This window comes from Hippopotamus amphibius, chromosome 12, assembly GCF_030028045.1.
Source record: "Hippopotamus amphibius kiboko isolate mHipAmp2 chromosome 12, mHipAmp2.hap2, whole genome shotgun sequence".
NCBI classification, from domain to species: Eukaryota; Metazoa; Chordata; class Mammalia; order Artiodactyla; family Hippopotamidae; genus Hippopotamus; species Hippopotamus amphibius.
Window position 1 is genome coordinate 74,826,979 of NC_080197.1, and position 21,469 is coordinate 74,848,447.

General features: G+C 38.3%; 1 protein-coding gene across 1 annotated transcript in view; it reads right to left on the bottom strand.

Annotated features, from left to right (window-relative positions):
* LOC130834045 (uncharacterized) overlaps positions 1–21,469 on the bottom strand; it is a 491,328-nt gene that overhangs the window by 387,771 nt on the left and 82,088 nt on the right. The window contains 2 exon segments of the mRNA XM_057704144.1: positions 879–1,187; positions 1,269–1,577. Of these exon segments, the coding sequence (XP_057560127.1) occupies positions 879–1,187; positions 1,269–1,577 (618 nt within the window).

The following is a 21,469-nucleotide window of genomic DNA, read 5'->3' on the forward strand; positions in this document are numbered from 1 at the left end:
ACCAAGTTAGCATTCACCAAGTTTCTCCAGGTTTTCCCTGACCGTGGCCCAGGGGGCTGGGACAGGTTCACTAGCTCCTGCTGGGTCCACAGTTTGTACCAATGTCTATCTGCCTATTACTGGATGCCCAGGTGAATGACCATCCTTCTGGTTCCTTGGTATAAGATATTGGATCCCACAACTCTCACAGAGGCACTTTTGATCGTGGATGTACGGTTAATTAGTTGTTAAAAAGATGAACAAAAAGGAGGCACATCTTACACCACCATGATGCTGATGTCACTCCCCCTTTGCCAAGACTTTTAAACATCTAGCTAAAGTGGAGAAATTCTTTGAAAAGCACCAGTTGAAATGACACAAGAACCAATAGAAAATCTGAATAATCCTGATTTATTGAAAATATTGAATTTGTAGTTAAACACTTCTACTATAACCACACAACCAAATAAAAAGCAAACAACTTTAGGTTCAGATATATTTCAAAATAAACAGTTAATAATATTGTGTGAAATTAAAACTTCCTGAATTTGAATGAATGTCTTTATATTTGAGAAATACATGCTGAGGTACCTAGCAAAGGAATCTGATGGGTATAGTAATTCTCACATGGTCCAAAGAGGGAAAAAACCTGACAGGTATATGCTTGTTTTTTATACATTGTTCTCTATGATTATACTTAAATATCAATGTTTATTTAAAAAATATTATTCCCTTAATGCTTCTTGCCCTGATCTGAAAAATGAATGCATAATAACAAAAACCATATTTCACCACAAAATATCTAACTTTTGAAGCCAGTTTTCCCTCACTCTCTGCTCTTGGGGACATTTCCCTCCAGGAGCACCTTGAGTACCTGTCAGCCCTTCCCTCTCTCTTACCTGAGCAGATCACAGAGGCCGTGTTTCCATGGCTGCAGTCAGGAACACCCAGGGCAGTCACAGGGCAATTCCACAAGAAGGACTCAGTCCCTGAGCAGTGAAATCGGGCTTTCCAGATCTGATCACCTCCTTCTGCTCTTTTTGGGGTGGAAATAGCTACTCCACAGCTGAGCTGACGACAGACAACATTGGCATTGGCCAAACTCCAGTGGGAGGCACAGAGCACTCTCCATCGTCCAGAAATATTCACCTCCACTTGCCCCTCACACTGAGAGGTGCCATTTCTCATGAGTCGGACTTCTGTGTATGCTGCTTGGGAAAGACAGAATTTTAGCAAAATCTCATGATTTTCTTACCCCAAAAGGGTATGCAGGGAGGTCTACATCTGACCTGAACAGACAACTTGAACAGCTCCCCTGTGGTGACAAGTGCCCCCTGGACAGGGCACTCTGAGGCAGGATGAGAGCTCATGCTCCTCCCCATTGCACCTGAACTCTTCAGCCCAGACCTGGCCATCTGACTCTCTGAAGGGCATGTGTCCCAGGACAGACACAGCCTTGCCACATCCCAGCTCTGCACAGATGACCTGGGCAGTGGGGAGTGTGAAGTTCCCATCAGACACTGGAATCCAGTCTTCTTCAGAACGCGCTTCTACTTGCCCTGAGCAGGGTCCATCCCCTCCAACCAGACGCACAGATCCTAAGAGAAAAAAAAAACAAACAAAAAAACAAATAAAGCCAGTGAGTGTTCAGGATCCTGGATTGATGATTGGAAACAATATGTCACAGGCAATGGTGTGAAAGCTTTTCTTTTCCAAGAGTGGGACATGAAGAGAGAATTTGACAGTGTCAGAGCTGCATTTTCATGCTCAAGTTTCAGAAGAGAAACCCAGAAGGATTTGCAGGGTCAGTTTGGAATGACTAAATCCCAACAACAAATACTTCAAGACTGGTTAGAAATGTGAATTCTTTATCTAGGGGCCAGGAAACTATAGGGCCCAAGACAGATCATCTAGAATAGCTGGATACCAGGAACATACTTTCTCATTTAGGAGCCTGGGACCTACAGAGCCCAAAGAAATAATGCATAATGTATGGGCACTCAAACTTGAGTATAGATATATGAAGAACAGAACCAACCCAGAGCGAAAAGGCTATGAGAGCGTAGAGACCTAACATCCAGACAAAGTTAGGAAGCTTCCCTGAGACTTGTGGGGCTAACAGTCTGATCAGTATTTTCCCCCATGAACCAATCCTCAGGCAACTTGGAGTAGACAAAATCATAAAGGCTGGATCCATGTGTGCATGCCAACCTGTAGATGGATGATGGTTCAAGAGAAGAAATATAGACATTATAACTAATCTATTTTTACAGTGCCAAGTTTTATTTTTCTGATAATTTTTGATGGCAGAAAATTTCAAGAATTTCTTAGGTGACCTAAATGGGGAAAAAGATGAGTCTGTTATGTTATGTAAGCTCAGAGAGTCACAGTAGAGAGAAGGGATGGTGCTAGACATTTCTCTTGAAAACTTAGGATTTGTCAATGAACATGGGAGAGAGTGAGTTCTGAGTGGAAGTTTACAAGACAGTGAGCTTGCCAAACAGTTCCTATTAGAGGTTTTTCTTCTGAGACAGGAGTCATAGAAAATGTTAAAGGGTGATATTAATTGATTTGAATTCTATCATTGTGCTTATTCTGTGTTCTAATCTGACATCAACAAGATGATAGAAAAGGAGTTTCCCTAACCTTCATTCTCTCACAGAAACATTGTGCCCTCAGCAACATGCCTGCCAACTTCAGACACAGCTGTGAACCCAGAAGCTGCTCCATGATGTGGCTCCAACCCTGTACCACCATGGTCCTAGAGGCAGTCCTGTCTGCTCAGAGATCCAGAAGGAGCCACACCATTTGGCATCACTGGCAACAGGACTGCCAACTGTGGGCATCAGAGTGAGTGCAAATTCTGATTCAGCCCTGTGATCTAAGTTCAGCCCCACTCTACTACAGTAGGGAGGCAATCCTGCCCACCTAAGCACCCAGAGGAAGCCACACCCATCCGTGCCCCTGCCAACAGGTCCACTGACCAGAGACACAGCAGCAGTCCCAGCAGTAGCCACATAACCTGATTCCAGCTTTGCTAGACCACAATACCAGAGGCAGTCCTATCAGTTCAGGGATCTGGCAGAGGAAGATCTTTATTTGTCAAAACCAGTCTATAAAATCTGGAAGAAGCGTCTGCTGCTTCAAACGCACATTCACTAATGCAAGCCTACACAGATCGTGAAGAATCTGGAAAATATGATACCACTTAAGGAAACCAATAAAGCTTCAGTAACCTACCCTGAAGAAATGAGGATTTATGAACTGCTTGACCAAAACATTCAAAATAATTGTTTTGAACCCAATAACTACAAGAAACACAGACAACCAAACACCATCAGGAAAATAGTACATGAACTAAATGAAAAGTTTATAATTAAAAAATATAAAACACAAAAAGCAACCGGACAGAAATTCTGGGACTCAATAACTGAACTGAAAAATTCAATAGAGCACTTCAAGCAAACTGTATCATGCAAAATAAAGAATCAGCAAACTTGAGGACAGGTTATTTCAAATTATCTGGTTATATGAATGAAAAGAAAAAAGAGTAAATTATACATACATGACATATGAGAAACCATACAGCAAAAGTATATAGATGCATTATGAGGGTCCCAATAGGAAAAAAGAAAGAGAAAGAGGCAGAAAGCATGTTTAAAGAAATAATGGCTGAGGACTTCCCAAATCTAGGAAGAGAAAAGGACATCTTGATTCATGAAGCCCAAAAGTTCATAAATAGGTAGAACCCAAAGAGGTCTACACAAAGACACACTATAATTACATTATCAAAATTCAAAGACAAAGATAACTTTGAAAGCACCAAGAGAAAAGTGACTTGTTACATACAAGGGAAGCCCTGTAAGACTAATAGCAGATTTCTCAGTAGAAACTTTGCAGGCAAGAAGAGAGCAGGATAACATATCCAAAGTGCTTAGAGAAAAAATCTGCCAATCATCAACAATTTACCTGGCAAACTGTCCTTTAAGAATGAAGCAGAGATTTTTAAAAAAAAATTTTTTAAAAAGCAAAAACTGAGGGATTTCATCGCCACTAGTCTTACCTTTCATTGGTAAAGATAAATATGAGGAGAAATGCAGAATATTAAAATACCGTAATTGTGGCACATAATTTGCTTTCAATCCTAGCTTATAAATCAAAAGTCAAACATAGTAAGAATAACAATAAGTACAAAAATTTGCTTATGGAAATACAATATGTAAAGAAATCTGACATCAATTACATAAAGTGTGGGAGAATAGTAAAATATAGAGTTGCTGTGTGCTATTAAAGTTGTTACCTTAACTGTACTTAACTTCAGTTATAGACTGCTATAACTATCAAATCTGTGATACAAGTTCCCAGGTAACTACAATTAAAAGTATAGTAGATACACAACAAAAGAGAAAAGAGTCAAAGCATAACACTATGAAAAATCACTTCACAAAGACAGCAACAGAAGAGAGGAACAAGAGAACTACAAAACAGACAGAAAACAATTAACAAAATCGCAACATTAAGTCCTGACCTTTCAATAATGGTTTTAAATGTAAGTGTACTAAATTTTCTAATCAAAAAAGTTGAGTGCCTCTATGGATTAAAAAATAAGACCCAACTGCATACTTTAGGTTTCATGACACACATAGGCTGAAAGTGAAGAGGTGGAATCTCTATTCCATGCAAATAGTAACCAAAAGAAAGCAAAGTCAGCACAAGAGACATAATGATAAAACAGTCGGTTCAACAGGAAGATATAACACATATTATTACGTATATCATGCACCCAATATTAAAACACCTAAATATACAAAGCAAATATTGACAGAGCTTAAAGGAGAAATAGAAGCAATATAATAATAAAAGACTTCAATATCTCACTGTCTATAATGGATAGATCATTTGGACAGAATATCAATAAGGAAACAGCAGAACTGAACAACACTATAAACCAAATGGCATTATCAGGCACACAGTAAGCATTCACTCAACAGTAGAAAAATATGCATTCTTCTCACATGGAATATTTTCCAGGACGTGCTAGGTCACAAACAATTCTTAACAAATTTAAGAATATCAAAATAATTCCAGATGTCTTTTCTGAGCACAATGGAATGGAACTAGAAATCAAGAATGAAATCAAGAATGAAAAGAAAACAAGAAAAATTCATAAATACATAAAACTAAATGACACACTCATATTTTAGGGTTTTTTTTTTTTCTATTTATGTAAAGAACGCCACTGGGATTTTGATACGAATTGCATCAACTCTATAGATCACTTTGAGTAGTATAGACATTTTAACATTACTAATTCTTCCAATCTGTGAACATAGAATGCCTTTCCATTTATCTGCATCTTTAATTTACTTCATGAAAGTTTGATAAATTAAACATTTGATAACTTTAAAAGAACCCCACATGCTTTAAAAAAAAAAAAAAAAAGAGGAAGAAGGAGAGTGAGAACATGAAGCAGAGAGCAAGCAAGCCATAATTTGGAGAGTTCTAAGTTGCAAAAGCCTCAATATTGATAAGATGCACAAATATTTGGGGAAAACACTAGTTGAATAAATTTTTAGCATATTTCATCACCCTCTGCTCCTCCTGTCTATCACTTAACCTTGGATTTTTCCATTTCTCCCACTTCAGACAAGTAAACATGATCTTAAAAGATACAAATGGATGGAAGAGAAACTCAAAAATGGAAGAAACTGCTCTAGAAGTGGAGTGTAGGTGGGGTATGTGACAGGTAAAGACAGTATCATAGGAAGTATTGAAGCTACAGGAGGGAAACCAAAATAAAAACGTATCATTGGTCATCCAAGGAATGCATTTTGAAGAGAATGAAAGGTAATCAATTAAATAATTTTTTTTAATTAATTAAGTAGAAGTCCCTGGTTTCTAAGTGTATTCTGATTATTTATTGCTAGAGTTCTTCCTGGTAAAAGACTGCCTAGCAATGCCCAGCATCCAGTCAAAAATTACTAGACTTCCACAAAAGAAAAATATAGCCCATAACAAAATTTTTAAATAAGCAGTCATTAAAAACAAACTCAGAAATTACAGAGATGATTGAATTGGCTGACAAGGTCTTTAAACCTCCAATATAAATATACCTAATGAGGCATAAAAACAACATAGAGAAAAAAAACTAGAAAAAATAAGCAAATGGAGCTTCCAGAACTGAAAATACAATATCTGGAATGAAAAAATTATCTGGATTAACTTAACAAGAAACTAGACATTGCAGAATAAAAGAATTGGAAATTTAACACATAGCAATCGACTAACCAAATTGAAGCAGAGAGAGAAAAAAGACAGAAAAATATGAATGGAAACTCAATGCCATGTGGGGGAATATGAAACCATGTAAAAATATGTTTATCTGGAGATTCAGAATAAGGAATGAGTAGCAAAAATCTTTTAAAATGATGGATGGAATTTTTCCAAATTTAATGAAAACTATAAACCTGCTCATCCAAGAGGCTAAACAAACCTCAAACAAGATAAACATAAACAAAACCACCTAGGGCACTTGATAATATATTGCTGAAATCCATTCATAAATAAAAATAAGTCCTAAAAGCAGTCAGGAAATACTGACACACTATATCCAGAGGAACACTGCTAAGTATTACTGACTTCTTGTTTGAAGTAATGCAAGCCAGATGACAAGGCAAAAATATCTTTAAAGTAGTGGGAGGAAGGTTATTAACCCAGAATTCAGTCACTTGTGAAAATAACTTTCAAAATTGAAAGAAAATTAAAATGAATAAAAGATGATAGAATTGTTACAAAAAGGTCTAAAAGCTAAAGGAAAGTGATAACAGATGAAAACTTGGATCTACCCAAAGCTATAAGAACTGTGCTAAATGATAATTATGTGGGTAAATATTAAAAAAATTTTTTTTCTCATTTTTAAAATGCTAGAATATTTAAGACAAAAGTAACAACATTTTATTGTAAAATTCATAATATTTATAAGTAAAATGTATGATGACAATAGCACAAATAACAAGAACAGGGAAATGGAAGTATACTATAGTAAGGTCTCACATTACATACTAAGTGACATGATATCATTTAAAGAAAAACATGATTAAAGAGTAATAATTTCAACATTATATCTAAAAAAAGATATGGCTAATAAAACAATAGAGTACATAAAATAGAATATTAAAAATACTTAAAGAATAAAATAGGAGCAAAGAAAACATAAAACAAACAGTAAGCTAGTAAACTTAAACCCAACCATATCAATAATTACATTAAATTTAAATAATTTAAGCACTCCAAATAAAAGCAAGATGATCAGACTGGGTAAAAGTAAGACAAAACCACGTGCTGTATACAAAAACATACATAATCAAATAAACACAGAGACATATTATAGGGGTCAAAAAAGATATACCATGCAAACACTAATCAGAGAAAGCTGTACTATTTATGTTAATATCACACAAAGACTATAGGACAAAAAATATATTCAGAAAGAAAAAAGAAACATTTCACGATGATAAAATACAAAAGAAATTATATACTTTCAAAATCAGTGTGATACAACTGAAATGGTGTTTAGAAGAAAATTTACAGCCTGATGCTTCCTTGATGGCTACAATAGAATAGAAAATAAAACTGAGTGCAAATGATCTAAGATTCCGTCTTAAGAATTTATCAAAATACGGCAAATCAAAACCAAAAAAGAAGAATAAAAACTAACAGAAATCAATGAACTAGGAAACATACACAATAAAGAAAATCAACAAAGTCATTTGGTAATTCTTTTTAAAAGGACAATAAATCTAGCAAAAAAAAATCAAGAAAAAATGAGAGAATACACAAATTTAATGATACCAGGAATGAAAGAGGAGTTATCACTACAGATCTCACCAATATTTAAAAGATATGAGATATGAGCAAATTTTATCCTAATTTGAGTCCTTAAAAACTACTTGAAAAACAGAACTCATCAAAATATACCATAAAAAAATGGAAAATATGAGTAGTCCTATATTTTTAAAGAAATAGAATCTATTATAAAACTTCCCGCAAAGAAAACTGCAATCTGCAAATGCCAGCTCTCCCACAGAGCTCAGAAATGACTCCCACATCACGATAAAGGAAGAGAGGGCAGGAAGGAATGAGAGCAGGAAGGAAGTGTAACCCAGAAGCAGTGGTGAATGTACACAGTGACATGGATCTTGATCCCAGCCTCCCCTCCTGCAGTCCTTGCATCCTCATCCTCTCACCATTGTGCACTTCAGTACTGCAGTCCTTCTCAACTTGTGAAGCCCCTCCCAAATCTTTCTCCTGAACCCCCTGAAATCTCCCTTTCATTTCATACAACCTCCTCTACAGTCTTCTCAGGTCATTGTTTCTACTCTGGATTTCTCCTAAACACAGTACTTCACTTCCAACAATCCAATAGAGGCTGAAATTCTCTTTCATACCACATTCCTAAAATTGAAAGGAAGAAACTCCAAGAGTTCAATTTCAATGAGAAAATTGAAAAGACATGCTATTCTGTTCTTATCTCCACTGCATCACCTCTTTGACTACCCTCACTAAAACATCACTAAAACATGTTCTTGAAAATACAGAAGGGATAGACCAGAGGGAGGAAACAGACAAGGAGATTAATAGGAAAAAAAAAAAAACTGGAACAGTTCATAAAAATGTGAGAGCCTAAATTTGAGCATTGGGAGTCAGGGAGTGCAAACCACAATTAGGTTTAAATGCCATAGCACTCTTTTAATTTTTATGTGTATCTTAACTGGAATTAATATTGAGACATTAGTTTTCTTAAAATGATAACATTAGAAACTCCAATATCACATAAAGCTCCAACATCACACACTCCATTTTTACTCAGATGCTGGTTTATCAAAATAAGGCAGGGCCTCTTGCAGTCTTTCCACAACCTTATCTTCAGTTGAAACCATGATTAGGGCATTGTGACATTAAGCAATGTTACTTGAAATGCCAGAAAACAGGTTTTCTTAAAATAAAAATTCCTGACTGTAACTCAAATGTCCCTGGAAACCAATTATTTTTTAATAATAACAATAATAATGGAAGAACACATCTCCAGTGATGAAATGATTTATGGCATAGACTGTGGCAATGGTTTCGCAGATGTATACTTACCTCTCAAAGTTCCAAGTTGTGTACATTAAATGTGTACGGCTTTTTGTATGTCAATCATACCTCAAGAAAGTAGCTTAAAAATGAAAGTAATTATTTTCCTAGGGACCTCAACTAGTAACATCAAAGATCTGTTGAGGGTGAGACTGGAAAAATCACCTTTCCGGTGATCTTCCCCAAAAGAGCTGATTGGCTATGGGCTGCTAGAAACCTACTGCAGATGTTCTCAGGGCTCACCCCTTCCCACCATCAGATGGTTGACCATTTTCTAAGACTCAACCACCTGCATTAGGAATTTACTGTGATAACTGATAATATCTTCCTTAGTCCAGCTATTCTGATGGAATTAAAGTCCTGGGCATCTCACCCACCATTGTGATAACAATTGGAAACATCTCTGGCAGATACTGTGACCACCCACTCACACTCTAGTCTCACTGCTGTTTTCACTGCCTCCACCTTGGCACAGGTCACATACACTTAGGCAGTATCGAGCACCTATGAGTCACTTCAGGTTCTCTTAGTCTCACTGCCCTTAGTACTTGCTTTGCTCTAGTTACTGTGTTGTAAATTTTAAAATTTCATCTTTCCCTATTGCATCAATATCCCCACTAAATGATATGAGCACCCCACCCAGGTGACCAGCCGCACCAGTGTGATGAGACTATTTCCTGCCATAAATCCCCCTTCTGGCTCCCCTGACTGCGACCTAGTAACATTCAAATGCACCAGTGAAATCCCCTCATGCCGTTTCCTTGTGTAACTACACCCTGACCCCCAGTATTGTCACTTGGCCATGCGTCTTCGCTCCCGCTTTTGACTCCCCATGCTTCGTTGAACCTGCCCCCTTGCAGACTCCCCAGTGTGGTCCCCTATGCCTTTGGTGACTCTGTCTCTCTAGGACCTGTGAGTATAATAAGCTATGTTTGTCTGCCCCTCTCTTATGTCCTCTCTTGTGGCCGAACCTGACTTACCATCCTATGAAAGAATGAAAAGCAACTACCATGATGAAACTGATTCATCATACTTTTCTAAAAAATTACAACCCAGCGTTTGTACCTGTATGTAACACTTGACCTCACCTCCCTGACTCTTATGACACATCACAGAGATCTGAAGGGTCCAATTGTCCACAGGTCTGGAGCATTTACTGTCCAGCACCAAGCAAGCTAAACTTACACCCTCTTGAACACCTAATGCTCTGGGAATCACTGTGTGACAGGAGTCTTGCCCCAAGAATGCTCTAAAATCTGTGATCTGGTATACCCATAGTTATTCTGGGAATGAGACTGAGGCTTTTCCTGCTGGGGATCCCCTCCCAGACTAGACAGGCCTTACCTGAGCAGACAGCTCCAATATCCTGCTCATGAGAGAAGGTATCATTATAGTTTTTAAAATCAAGATGAACACAGTCATAGATATTGAAAGTTGTAGTGTTGCAGGAAACATAGAATAACCAAATGGGGCCAAGTCTTGGTCCAAAATAAGCCCCTCTGGGAGCATCAACAGCAGCTCCACATCCCAGCTCTTTGCACACTATATCTGCACCCTCTAGGGGCCAGTAGTCATCATACGCTGAGCCCCATATTCCTCGGTTCTTCAGTTGCACTCTCCCCTCACAGCGGTGGCCTCCATCCTTCAGCCTCAGCTCCAGAGCTGCAAGACAGACACAGACACAGAATACAGAACACAGGAGAGATTTTAGGGCACCTTGCAGTGGTGTGCTGGTAAGTATTTAAAAATGTGCTCTCTGAGGGAAAAAGTTTCTCTGTGTATATGCATTTGTTCATTTCTGTGGTGCAAATATTTCCACTGTGGCCAATTTTGAGCCACCAGTGTGGCATCACTGAATGTGGAGAAGGGAAGGGAGGCCCCCAGGTATTTCTGACAAGCCTGTAGAACCCACCTCTAGGGACACCACCAGACAGGCCTTCAGAGGACTCTGGATGCTGCCTTCCCTGTAGATGTGCCCAAGGCTACTAGGGGCCCAGCCTCCCCATCTCAGTTACAGCTCATGGCCCATGATGCAGGGAGCAATCCTCCCTCTTCTTCTCTGTCCCACAGGGAGCGCTCTCACTTAGGAACAGAGGACTATGGTAAGCAGACACTAAAATGTCCCAATTATTCCTGTCACCTGGTGTTCATGTCCTTGTGTAATCCCCACACTCATATGTATCTAGTAACATGCATGTAACAAATAGAACCTGGCAAAACTGATGAGATGTCACTTAAGAGATTAGATTTCAAGATGACTCTCATTTCTCCCTTGTGACCTCTCTTGCTCTCTGTCTTGCTCTGAGGAAGCCAGCTGCCAGGTTGTGAGCTGTGTATGGAGAGATGCTCATGACAAGGAACCAAAGGAGACCTCTAGCCAACAGCCAGCAAGGGACTGAGGCCCTCAGTTAAACAGTCCACCAAGGCCTGAATGCTGCTGACACCCAGGTGAGAAGTTTGGTTTGTTGAACCTTCAGATGATTGCATCTTGTGAGAGATCATCAGTCAGAGGACCCAGATGAGCCATGCTGATTCCTGGCCCACAGAAAGTATGAGATGCTAGGTGTTTGTTGCTTTAAGCTGCCATGTTTGGCAGTAATTTATAGCACAGAAACACAAAACTAATGTAGGGCTTCCCTCCAGGGTCAGAAAACAGCAGGGTGATCCAAGTGCTGGCAGGGCAGATCTCATTCTGAGACCTCTTCTCTTGGCTTGCAGAGCACTGCTCTCTCACTGGTGTTCACATGGCCTTTCCTTAGTGTTTGTGCACAAGGAGAGAAAGAGAGAGAGATCTCCCTCTCTTCTTTTCCTTACAATGCCACCTCCTGGATTAGGGCCCCACACCTGTGACCTTATTTAACCTTAATTGTCCCCTAAAGTCCCTACCTCCAACTGCAGTCACACTGGGGGCTAGGGCTTTAATATATGAATTGTGGATATTCACAGTTCAGTCCATAGTCCTGGGTTCATTCTAGGAAGGAAATAAAGATAAATGGGAAGGAGGCAAAGGAGGTAGCAGAGGAAGGGAGACATCCTGTGAAGCTTATTCAGGGTTTTCCTTAGAAGTCTGACATCGAGGTTTTAGGATTGAAATGGGATCCTAAAAGCACACAGGAAGCTATTTTCACTAACACTAAAATTACCCTATACTCAGTGCTATAAATGCAGAAAACAATAGGACAATGTTCTTGCCTTCACGTAGCTTTTACCTAGTTGAGGACACAAACAAACAAGTAGATGATTTCATTACTATGAAAAGTTCCAGGAGACTATCTCAGTAATGGTAGGCTTGGTTATTGAAGCTATCTCACCTGCTGAAAATAAATAAAGTGGAGAAAACGTACTAAAAAGTATCTTAAAAGCATTAAAGACCCGATGAGATAGCAACAAAAAAATAAGGCAAAATCTGAAGGGAAAATGGAAACTCACTGAGATACAGGACCATGGAATATGCTTTTGCCCTCAAGGCATTAGCCTAAGGTTGGGGGAGGGGGGGGTGTTGTGTGGCCTTTGATGGTGAAGAGGCATAAATTAAATCCCAAACCCACACCCAGATGAGACATTCAAAACAACATTCCGCACAATAAGCCTGGACACCAGTTGAAATAGACATGCTCTTGCATAAAACTAGATTCAGAGTTTAAATGTACAGACTGTCCAGATAATATCAGTTTTTGCATTTGTGTTAAGGTGGTCCACTACTGATAATACCATGAAATCCTGAAAAAAATAAAAATAAAACACTTTTTAGAGTAAATTACCTTGTTCAAATTACTTTGTTTCAAACTACCTCTGAATTATTTTTATAAATATAGTGATGTCAACTACAAATTGGCACTTGCCATGGGCACTTGCCATCTGCCTCTACAAGGATTAAATCACACCTGCTGCTGCAGCTGCTCACCTTCAACATCCCCTGAAGGGAATTCAGGGTGGAGACCAGGAATGAGGACTTTATGCTTTGGAAAACAGATGCAACAGTTCTTCAGATAGTTATTTTCAGGAGCTGATTTTATGAGCCCAACCCTTGCATCTCCTCATATCTAGAAAAGCACCAAGCCCCTCCATGGTGACGTCTGCTCCTTGTGACTAGCAGAAACCCCCTATGAAAATATGTGTTTGATTGCATGTACTCCTCCTTCACCAAGATTACATATATACTAACCTCCTCCCCTGCCTCTTTGGAACAGTTTCTCAGAGCTATCTGGGATGTTGTCTCCCGGGCTGCAGTCCTAATTTTGCTCCAAATAAAACTCAACTCACAACTCTCACTTTGTGCATTTTTTTCAAGTTGACAATAACTACAATATGTACTGTATTGGAAGAAATAAAAACACACTTTTAAAGAAACTTCAAGAAATTTTTTAAATGCATAGAAAACATTTTAAAACCTAAAGCTAACTTCTCTGAATGAAAAATATATTTGTTGAAATTAAACTTTTTACATAACATTATATTCAGGTAAAGAGCAAATTAGTGAGGTGAATAATAATTAGAATAAATGACCTGGACTACTGTACAGAGAAACAAAAGGATGAAAATTACAGAAGAGAAAATCAGAGACAGAATATGGAACTATGAGGTTCTAAATAATTTAAAATGAAACAAGGGAAGAAAGAGAGAGAGACAGACACAGAGAGATGCAGAAAAAAAGAGAATTGAGCAGAGGCAATATTTGAAAAATACTGAGTGAGAATTTTCCAGAAATGATGAAAGACACCAGTCCTTAGAGAGAATAAGCCCAACAAAACTCAGGCAAGACATATAAAAAGGAATCCGTGTGTAGAAACATCATAGATGGAAACATTACTAGTGTTCAGTGACATTTCAAATTCTCTTTTTCTGAGCACATGGGAGTATGAATACTTCTTTGCCTGTTTACATGTGATCTGGCTCACCCAATGAAATGGATGTCACTTCCACAGAGAAACATTTAAGAGACACTATATTAAAAAAAAGAGAGAGAGAGAGAAAGAGAGAGAGAGATAATATATTTTTCTACCACAGCAAATACTACAGCCTTGTGTTGAAGTGGTAGCATAATAAGATTGTGGGGCATTCAACAACATGAAGAGTTGAATGATTATGATAACAGAAATCCTGCCAAAGTGAATAGAACATGGCATGTAAGAAAAAAGTTTTGTTATTTGTTACTATAACATAACCTAGGTTACTCTTACTAAAATGGCAAGAAACAGCAGAAAATTGACGGAAAGAAAAATATGAAGGTAGAGACTAGGTATATAAAAATGAGAGCCATCTAAACATCTAAGTCCCCAAGAACAAAAAGAGATGCCTGTATAGAGTAGACTGAAGCCCTTAGGTGTACCAAAAGAAAAAAAATTCCAATCTAAAATTCTATACTCAAAAACAATCTCTCAAAGAATAAAGTCCTCAAATGCAACATCACCAAAATGCTCACGTAGGAGACAGCAGCCTCCATCTCCCTAACAAAGACCAAAAATTAGACAGCTATCAGGAACAAAAATAGCTCTGGAAAGATCTGGAGTCCTCTAAGAAGTCTGACCACACTAAGACACTGTCATTTTGGTGGCATCATTCCATCCTCCAAGCCAGCACTTCTCAATGCCAGGGGTGCCAAGAAAGCTCCTCTCACCAGGAAAGTAAGAGCAGGCTGAATAATCAGCATCCCTAGCCTTTGGTGGGCACCATACAAAAGTCCTGCTTCACCTCACCCAGACCTGAGCAAGCCTTATAGAGATGACTGGGAATAAGGGGGGAAAAAAGCAAAGGACCAATAATAGCAGCCACAGTTCACAGTGACCTGCTCTGCAGACAGATGCAGCAGAGTGTACCCCTGAAGAAACTAAGAGCCAGCACAGATGATGCAGGCAGCAGCGGTTATCACCAGCTTTAGCCCCAGTGTATACATGCTCATTCACACCAGCCACCTGAGTCCTTCTCTGCTCCTTCCTCTTCCACTTCCTCCAGAGCCCAGTAAAAGCACTGTAGCCAGCACAGTCCTCTGTGGCTCCGTGAGTGCAAGATGCTAGCCTAAACCCACAAGGTGAGCGCCCAACAACACGCACATGCTCAGGGAATAGGCCCTCCAACTGTGCTCTTGAATGCTGCCAGCCTGACATACACCATCAGCTTCCACGACAGTGTACATACCCAGGGGAAGAATGTGCAGCCACGAAAGAGCACATTAAGAGCTAGGGTCACTGCAGGTGCCAATGAGCCCTCGTTGGCCCAGGCCCTTGCTACCTTCCTAGGCCTTCTCATTACATGAGTGTCAGCAACCAGCATCTCCCTTACATAGGAGCCTGCAGCAGGCCCCCAAAGCTAAGAGTGTGCACCAGCAGCTCTGGCCACCACCACTGCCAGGATGGTCCCTAGCCACTGGAACTAGAAGCCCTGCTGAGGACACCAACAGCCATTCCAGAGACTGCAGACCCCCTACAATGCTTGCCAAAGACCACACAGGTTTCAATGCTATAGACGTCAGCAGCCTGAGCCAAACAGCCCTCATGCCCTCCCATACCCGGTGCTACCACATGCCTCTGCACTTAGCATTCTGCAGTATAATCCACTGTGCCCCTGCCCAGAGGTGAAAGGCTTTCCCTACTGAAATCAGTATATAGAATCTGGAAGATGTGACTGCTCCTTAAAATGTACAGACATCTACAAGAGAATAAGACATCAAGAAGAATCAGGGAAACAAAATTCCACCAAAGGAATATAGTAAACCTCATGTAACTGGCCGCAAAGAAATGGAGATGCAGGAATTGCCTGACAAAGAATTCGAATAATCCTTCTAAAGATTTTCAGGGAGTTCCCTGGTCCAGGGGTTAAGACTCTGTCTTCCTATGCAGGGGATGTGGTCCGATCCCTAGTCAGGGCACTAAGATTCCACATGCCGTGGGGCAACTAAGCCTGCGCACCACAACTACCAGGCCTGCACACTCTGGAGCCTGTATGCCACAACTAGAGAGAAGCCCATGTGCCACAACTAGAGAGAAGCCCATGTGCCACAACTAGAAAAGCCCACATGCACAATCAAGATTCCACGTGCCACAACCAAGGCCCAATGCAGCCAATAAATAAATAAATATTAACAACAACAACAAAAACAGTGCTACTTTGAACATGTGCACTTTTTCAAAATAATTTTTAAAATATAATAAACATTCTCAGAGAGCTGCAAGGGAACACATTTAATATTTAATGATACCAGAAAAAAATACAAATAAAATAAGAACAACAAAGATATAGAAAATATTTTTTTTTAAAAAAAGAACTAACCAGAAATTTTGGAGCTGAATAATACAAGTGAACTGAAGAATTCAATACAGAGCTTCAACAACAGACCTAACCAAGCAAAAGAAATAAATATATACTACCAACTATAAAATAGATAGCTAGTGGGAAGTTGCTGTATAACAAAGGGAGATCAACTTGACGATGGGTGATGCTTTGGGGGGCTGGGACGGGGAGGGTGGGGGGGAGTCGCAGGAGGGAGGGTATATGGGGATATGTGTATAAATACAGCTGATTAACTTTGGTGTACCTCATAAGCTGGTACAAGAGTGTAAAGCAATTATATTCCAATAAAGAGCTTAAAAAAAATTTTTTTTTAAGGATAAGGAAATACTATGAAAAGAAAAGAATCAATGAATTAGGAGAATGATCAATTGAAATTATCCAATCACAGAAGAAAAAAAAGAAAAAGAAAGAATGAAAAGGAATTTAGAAAGCGAGTGGGAATGATGGACACCATCAAGAGAAACAATGTATACAATGGAGTCACAGAGGGAGAAGTGAGGGAGAAAGGAAATAATGGCTGAGAATTTTCCAAACCTGGGGAAAGATTTGGACATCCAAGTTCATGAACCTAAAAGTCATCCCAAAATTTCAATCAAAGCAATCTTCTCCAAGACACACATAGTAAATTGAATAAAACCAAACACAAAGAGAGAATTGTAAAAGTCCAAACAGAAGAAAAATTTCTGTCACACAAGGGAACTCCCATAAGGAGATCAGCAGATTTGTCAAAAGAAACCTTGCAGACCAGGAGAGAAGGGTTGATTATATATTCAAAGTGAAAAAAAAGAGAGAAAGAAAGAAAGAAGGAAGGGGAGAGAGAGACAGAAAGAAAGTTAAGAAAAGAAAAGGAAAGAAAAAAAGAAAGGAAAGGAAAAAAGAAAGGAAAGGGAAAAAAAAGAAAACAAAACAAAAAAATGAAAAAAAAGTAAAGAAAAAAAGAAAGGAAACTGCCAACCAAGAATACATTACTCCACAAAGTTGTCATTCAGAAATGATCGAGAGATAAAGAATTTCCTTAACAAACAAAATGTGATGGAGGTCATTACCATTAGACCTGCTTTATAAAAAGCTGGTCTGCTGGTGAATTCTCCAAGCCAAAATGAAAGGAAACCTATTACTAACATAAAACATATGAAAATATAACACACACAGGTTATATATAACACACAAAAGTAAGCATATAGCCAGGAATCCCCCAATACTATAATATGGTGGTGTGTTAACTCTTCACTCCAGTAAAAGGACAAAAGTATTAAAAATAGCTATAGGAACAAATGTTAGTGGATACACAATACAAAAATAGGTAATTTGTGACATCAAACACATAAACTGTAGGTGGGGTGGAGGATAAGTGTGGAGTTTTGTATGCAATCAAATTTGATTAGTATTAACATAAAATGCATTGATATTATATATTATATATATACATATACATATACTTATATATGATGTTTTATGTAAAACTCTGGGTAACCACAGAGCAAAAGCCTACAATAGATCCATAATAGATAGAAAGAAGGTAATCAAAGTATACCACAATGGAAAATCTGCAATTCATAAAGCAAGACAGCAAGAGAGAAGAAAGGAATAAGGGAACTGCAAAACAGCCATAAAACAATTAAGATGGCATTAATGAGTCCTATCTATCAATAATTACTCTAAAGGTAAATGGATTGAATTCTGCAATCAAAAGACACAGACTAACTGCATGGATAAATAAAACAAGACCCAAGGATAGCTGCCTACAAGAGACTCAATTCAGCTTTATGGACACACATAGGCTCAAAGTGAAGGGATGGAAAAAGATATTTAAAAACAATTGGAAACCAAAAGAGAGCAGGGGCCACTATTATATTAGACAAAGTAGACTTTCACTCAAAAGCTATAGCAAGACAGGGACTTCCCTGGTGGTGCAGTGGTTAAGAATCTACCTGCCAATGCAGAGGACATGGGTTCGATCCCTGGGCCAGGAAGATCCCACGTGCCATGGAGCAACTAAGCCCATGTGCCTCAAATACTGAGCCCGTGGGCTGCAACTACTGAAGACCATGCACCTAGAACCTGTTCGCCACAACAAGAAAAGCCACCACAGTGAGAAGCCCACACCACAACTAAGAGCAGCCTCCACTCACTGCAACTAGAGAAAGCCCTCACAAGCAGCAAAGAATACCCAACACAGCCAAAAAAAAAAAAAAAGCTATAGCAAGAGAGAAAGAAGGCCATTAAATATTGATTAAGGGGTCATTTTATCTAGAGGATATAATACTCACAAATATATAAGCAGCCAACATCAGAGCACCTAAATATATTAAGATCAATGGATACATTATCCAGACAGGAAACCAATAAGAAAACAGTATATTTGAACAACATTATAAACCAAATGGATTGCAAAGACATATGCAGAATGTTTCAACTAACAGCAGCAAAGTACGCATTTTTCTTGAGTACACACAGAACATTTTCTACAATAAATCATATATTAAGCTATAAAACATATCTCAACAAATTCAAGAATATAGAAATAATGTAAAATATGGTTTTGGACCACAATGATATGAAACTAGAAAACAACAGGAAAAAATGTGGCAAATTCACAAGTATGTGGAATTTAAACAATATGCTCCTGAACAGTCAATCAAAAAAGAAATCAAGAGGGAAATTTTAAAATATCTTCAAACAAAAATGGAAAAACACATACTAGCAGTATGGAATGCAGCAAAAGCCGTTGTAAGGTGGAAATTTGATAAATGATAAGTGATAAATGCATATAGTAAGAAAAAACAAAGATCTCAAAGAAGAAACCTAACATTATACTTCAAAGAACTAGAAGTAAAGAACAAACTAAACCTAAAGCTAGCAGAGAAAGGAAACAAACGAAGATTAGTGCAGAAATAAATGAAAAAGAGAATAGGAAAACAATAGAAAAGATTAACAAAACTAAGAATTTGTTCTTTGAAAAGATAAAAAGGCCAAACCTTCACCTAGACTAACCAAGAAAGAAAAAGATAACACTCAAATAAATATAATTAGATAGGAAAGAGGAGACATTAAAACTGATCCCACAGTTTTGAAACAAAGGATCCTGAGACCACTATGAACCATTATATGCCAAAAAACTGGATAACCTAGAAGAAATGGATAAATTCCTAGACGCATACAACTTCTCAAGACTGAGTCATGAAAAACAGTAAATCAGAAAAGATCAGTAATGAGTAAGGACATTGAATTAGTAATTAAAAACGACCCAAAAAAGAAAGACCAAGAACAGATGCTTTCTTTTTTTTTCTTTTTTTTTTCTTTTTTTTTTTTTTTTTTTTTTTTGATGCTGCAAGGCATACAGGATCTTAGTTCCCCAGGGAGGGATTGAACCTGTGCCCCCTGCAGTGGAAGTGCAGAGTCCTAACCATTGGACCACCAGGGAATTCTGAACAGATGTTTTCACTGATGAATTCCACCAAATATTTAAAGAAGAAATAATGCCTATTCTTTTTAAACTCCTCCAAAAAACTGAAGGCACACTCTGAAAATCATTTAACATGGCTAGCATTAACCTGATACCAAAACTATGTAAGGACACTACAAGGAAAGAAAGTTACCAGCCAATGCCCTTGTTGAATATAAATCAAAAATTCTCAACAAATTTAGCCAACTAAATTCAATACCATATTTAAAGGATTAAACGCCTTGATCAAGTGAGATTAATCCCTGGGATGCAAGGATGGTTCAACGTACGCAATCAACATTGTGATACATCACATTAATAGAATGAAGATAAAAATCATACAAGCATCTCAATAGATGCAGAAAAAGTGTCTGACAACAGTCAATATCCTTACATTTAAAAAACTCTCAAAAAATCCGATGTAGACCGAACATTCCTCAGTATAATATAAACCATATATGAGAAGCCAATAGTTAACATCACACTCAATGGTAAAAGGTTGAAAGCTTTTCCTCTAAGATCAGTAACAAGACAAGTCTGTCCACTCTTACCATTCTTATTCCACATAGTGCTGGAAGTCCCAGCCAGAGCAATGAAGAAGGAAGGAAGGGAGAAGGAGAGGGAGGGAGGGAGGGAAAAAAACATCCAAATTGGAGAGGAAGAATAAAAATTGTTTCTACAGATGACATGCTGCTACACGTAGAAAACCTTGACACTCCACCAAGATAAAAAAAGTTAGAATTAATAAAAGAATTCAGTAAAGTTGCAGGAGAAAAAATCAACATACAGAAATCATTTGCATTTCTATAGGTTAACAAAGAAACACCTGGAAAAAATCAAGAAAATAGTCTCATTAAAATTGTATCAAAAACAATAAAATACTTAAGAATAAATTTAACCAAAGAGGTGAAAAATCTTATAAAAAGTATGACTGGGACTTCCTAGGTAGTGCAGTAGTTAAGAACCTGCCTGCCAATGCAGGGGTCACACGTTCCATCCCTGCTCCAGGAAGATCCCACAAGCCACAGAGCACCTAAGTCCATGCGCCATAACTAATGAGCCTGTGCTCTAGAGCCCATGAGCCACAACTGTTGAGCCCATGTGCCACAACTACTGAAGCCCCTGTGCCTAGAGCCCATGCTCTGCAACAAGAGAAGCCAAAGCAATGAGGAGCCCAAGCACCACAACGAAGAGTAGCCCCCACTTGCTGCAACTAGAGAAGGCCCATGTGCAGCAACAAAGACCCAATGCAGCCAATAAATAAGTAAATAAATAAATAAATAAATAAATAAATAAATAAATAAATTTATTTTTTAAAGTATGACTGATGAAAGAAATTGAAAAAGACACAAATAAATGGAAAGCTATACCATGTTCATGAATTACAAGAATTAATACTGTTAAAATTCCATACTACCCAAAGTCATCTATAGAGTCAATGCAATTCCTATCAAGACCAATGGCATTTTTTCACAGAAATAGAAAAAAAAATACTAAAATTTCTCTTGAACCACAAAAGACCTCAAATAGCCAAAGCAATCTTTGAGAAAAAAAAAAGGAAAAATCAATGACACAAAAGCTGGATTTGTGATTTCTAACTCTACTACATAGCTATAGTAAACA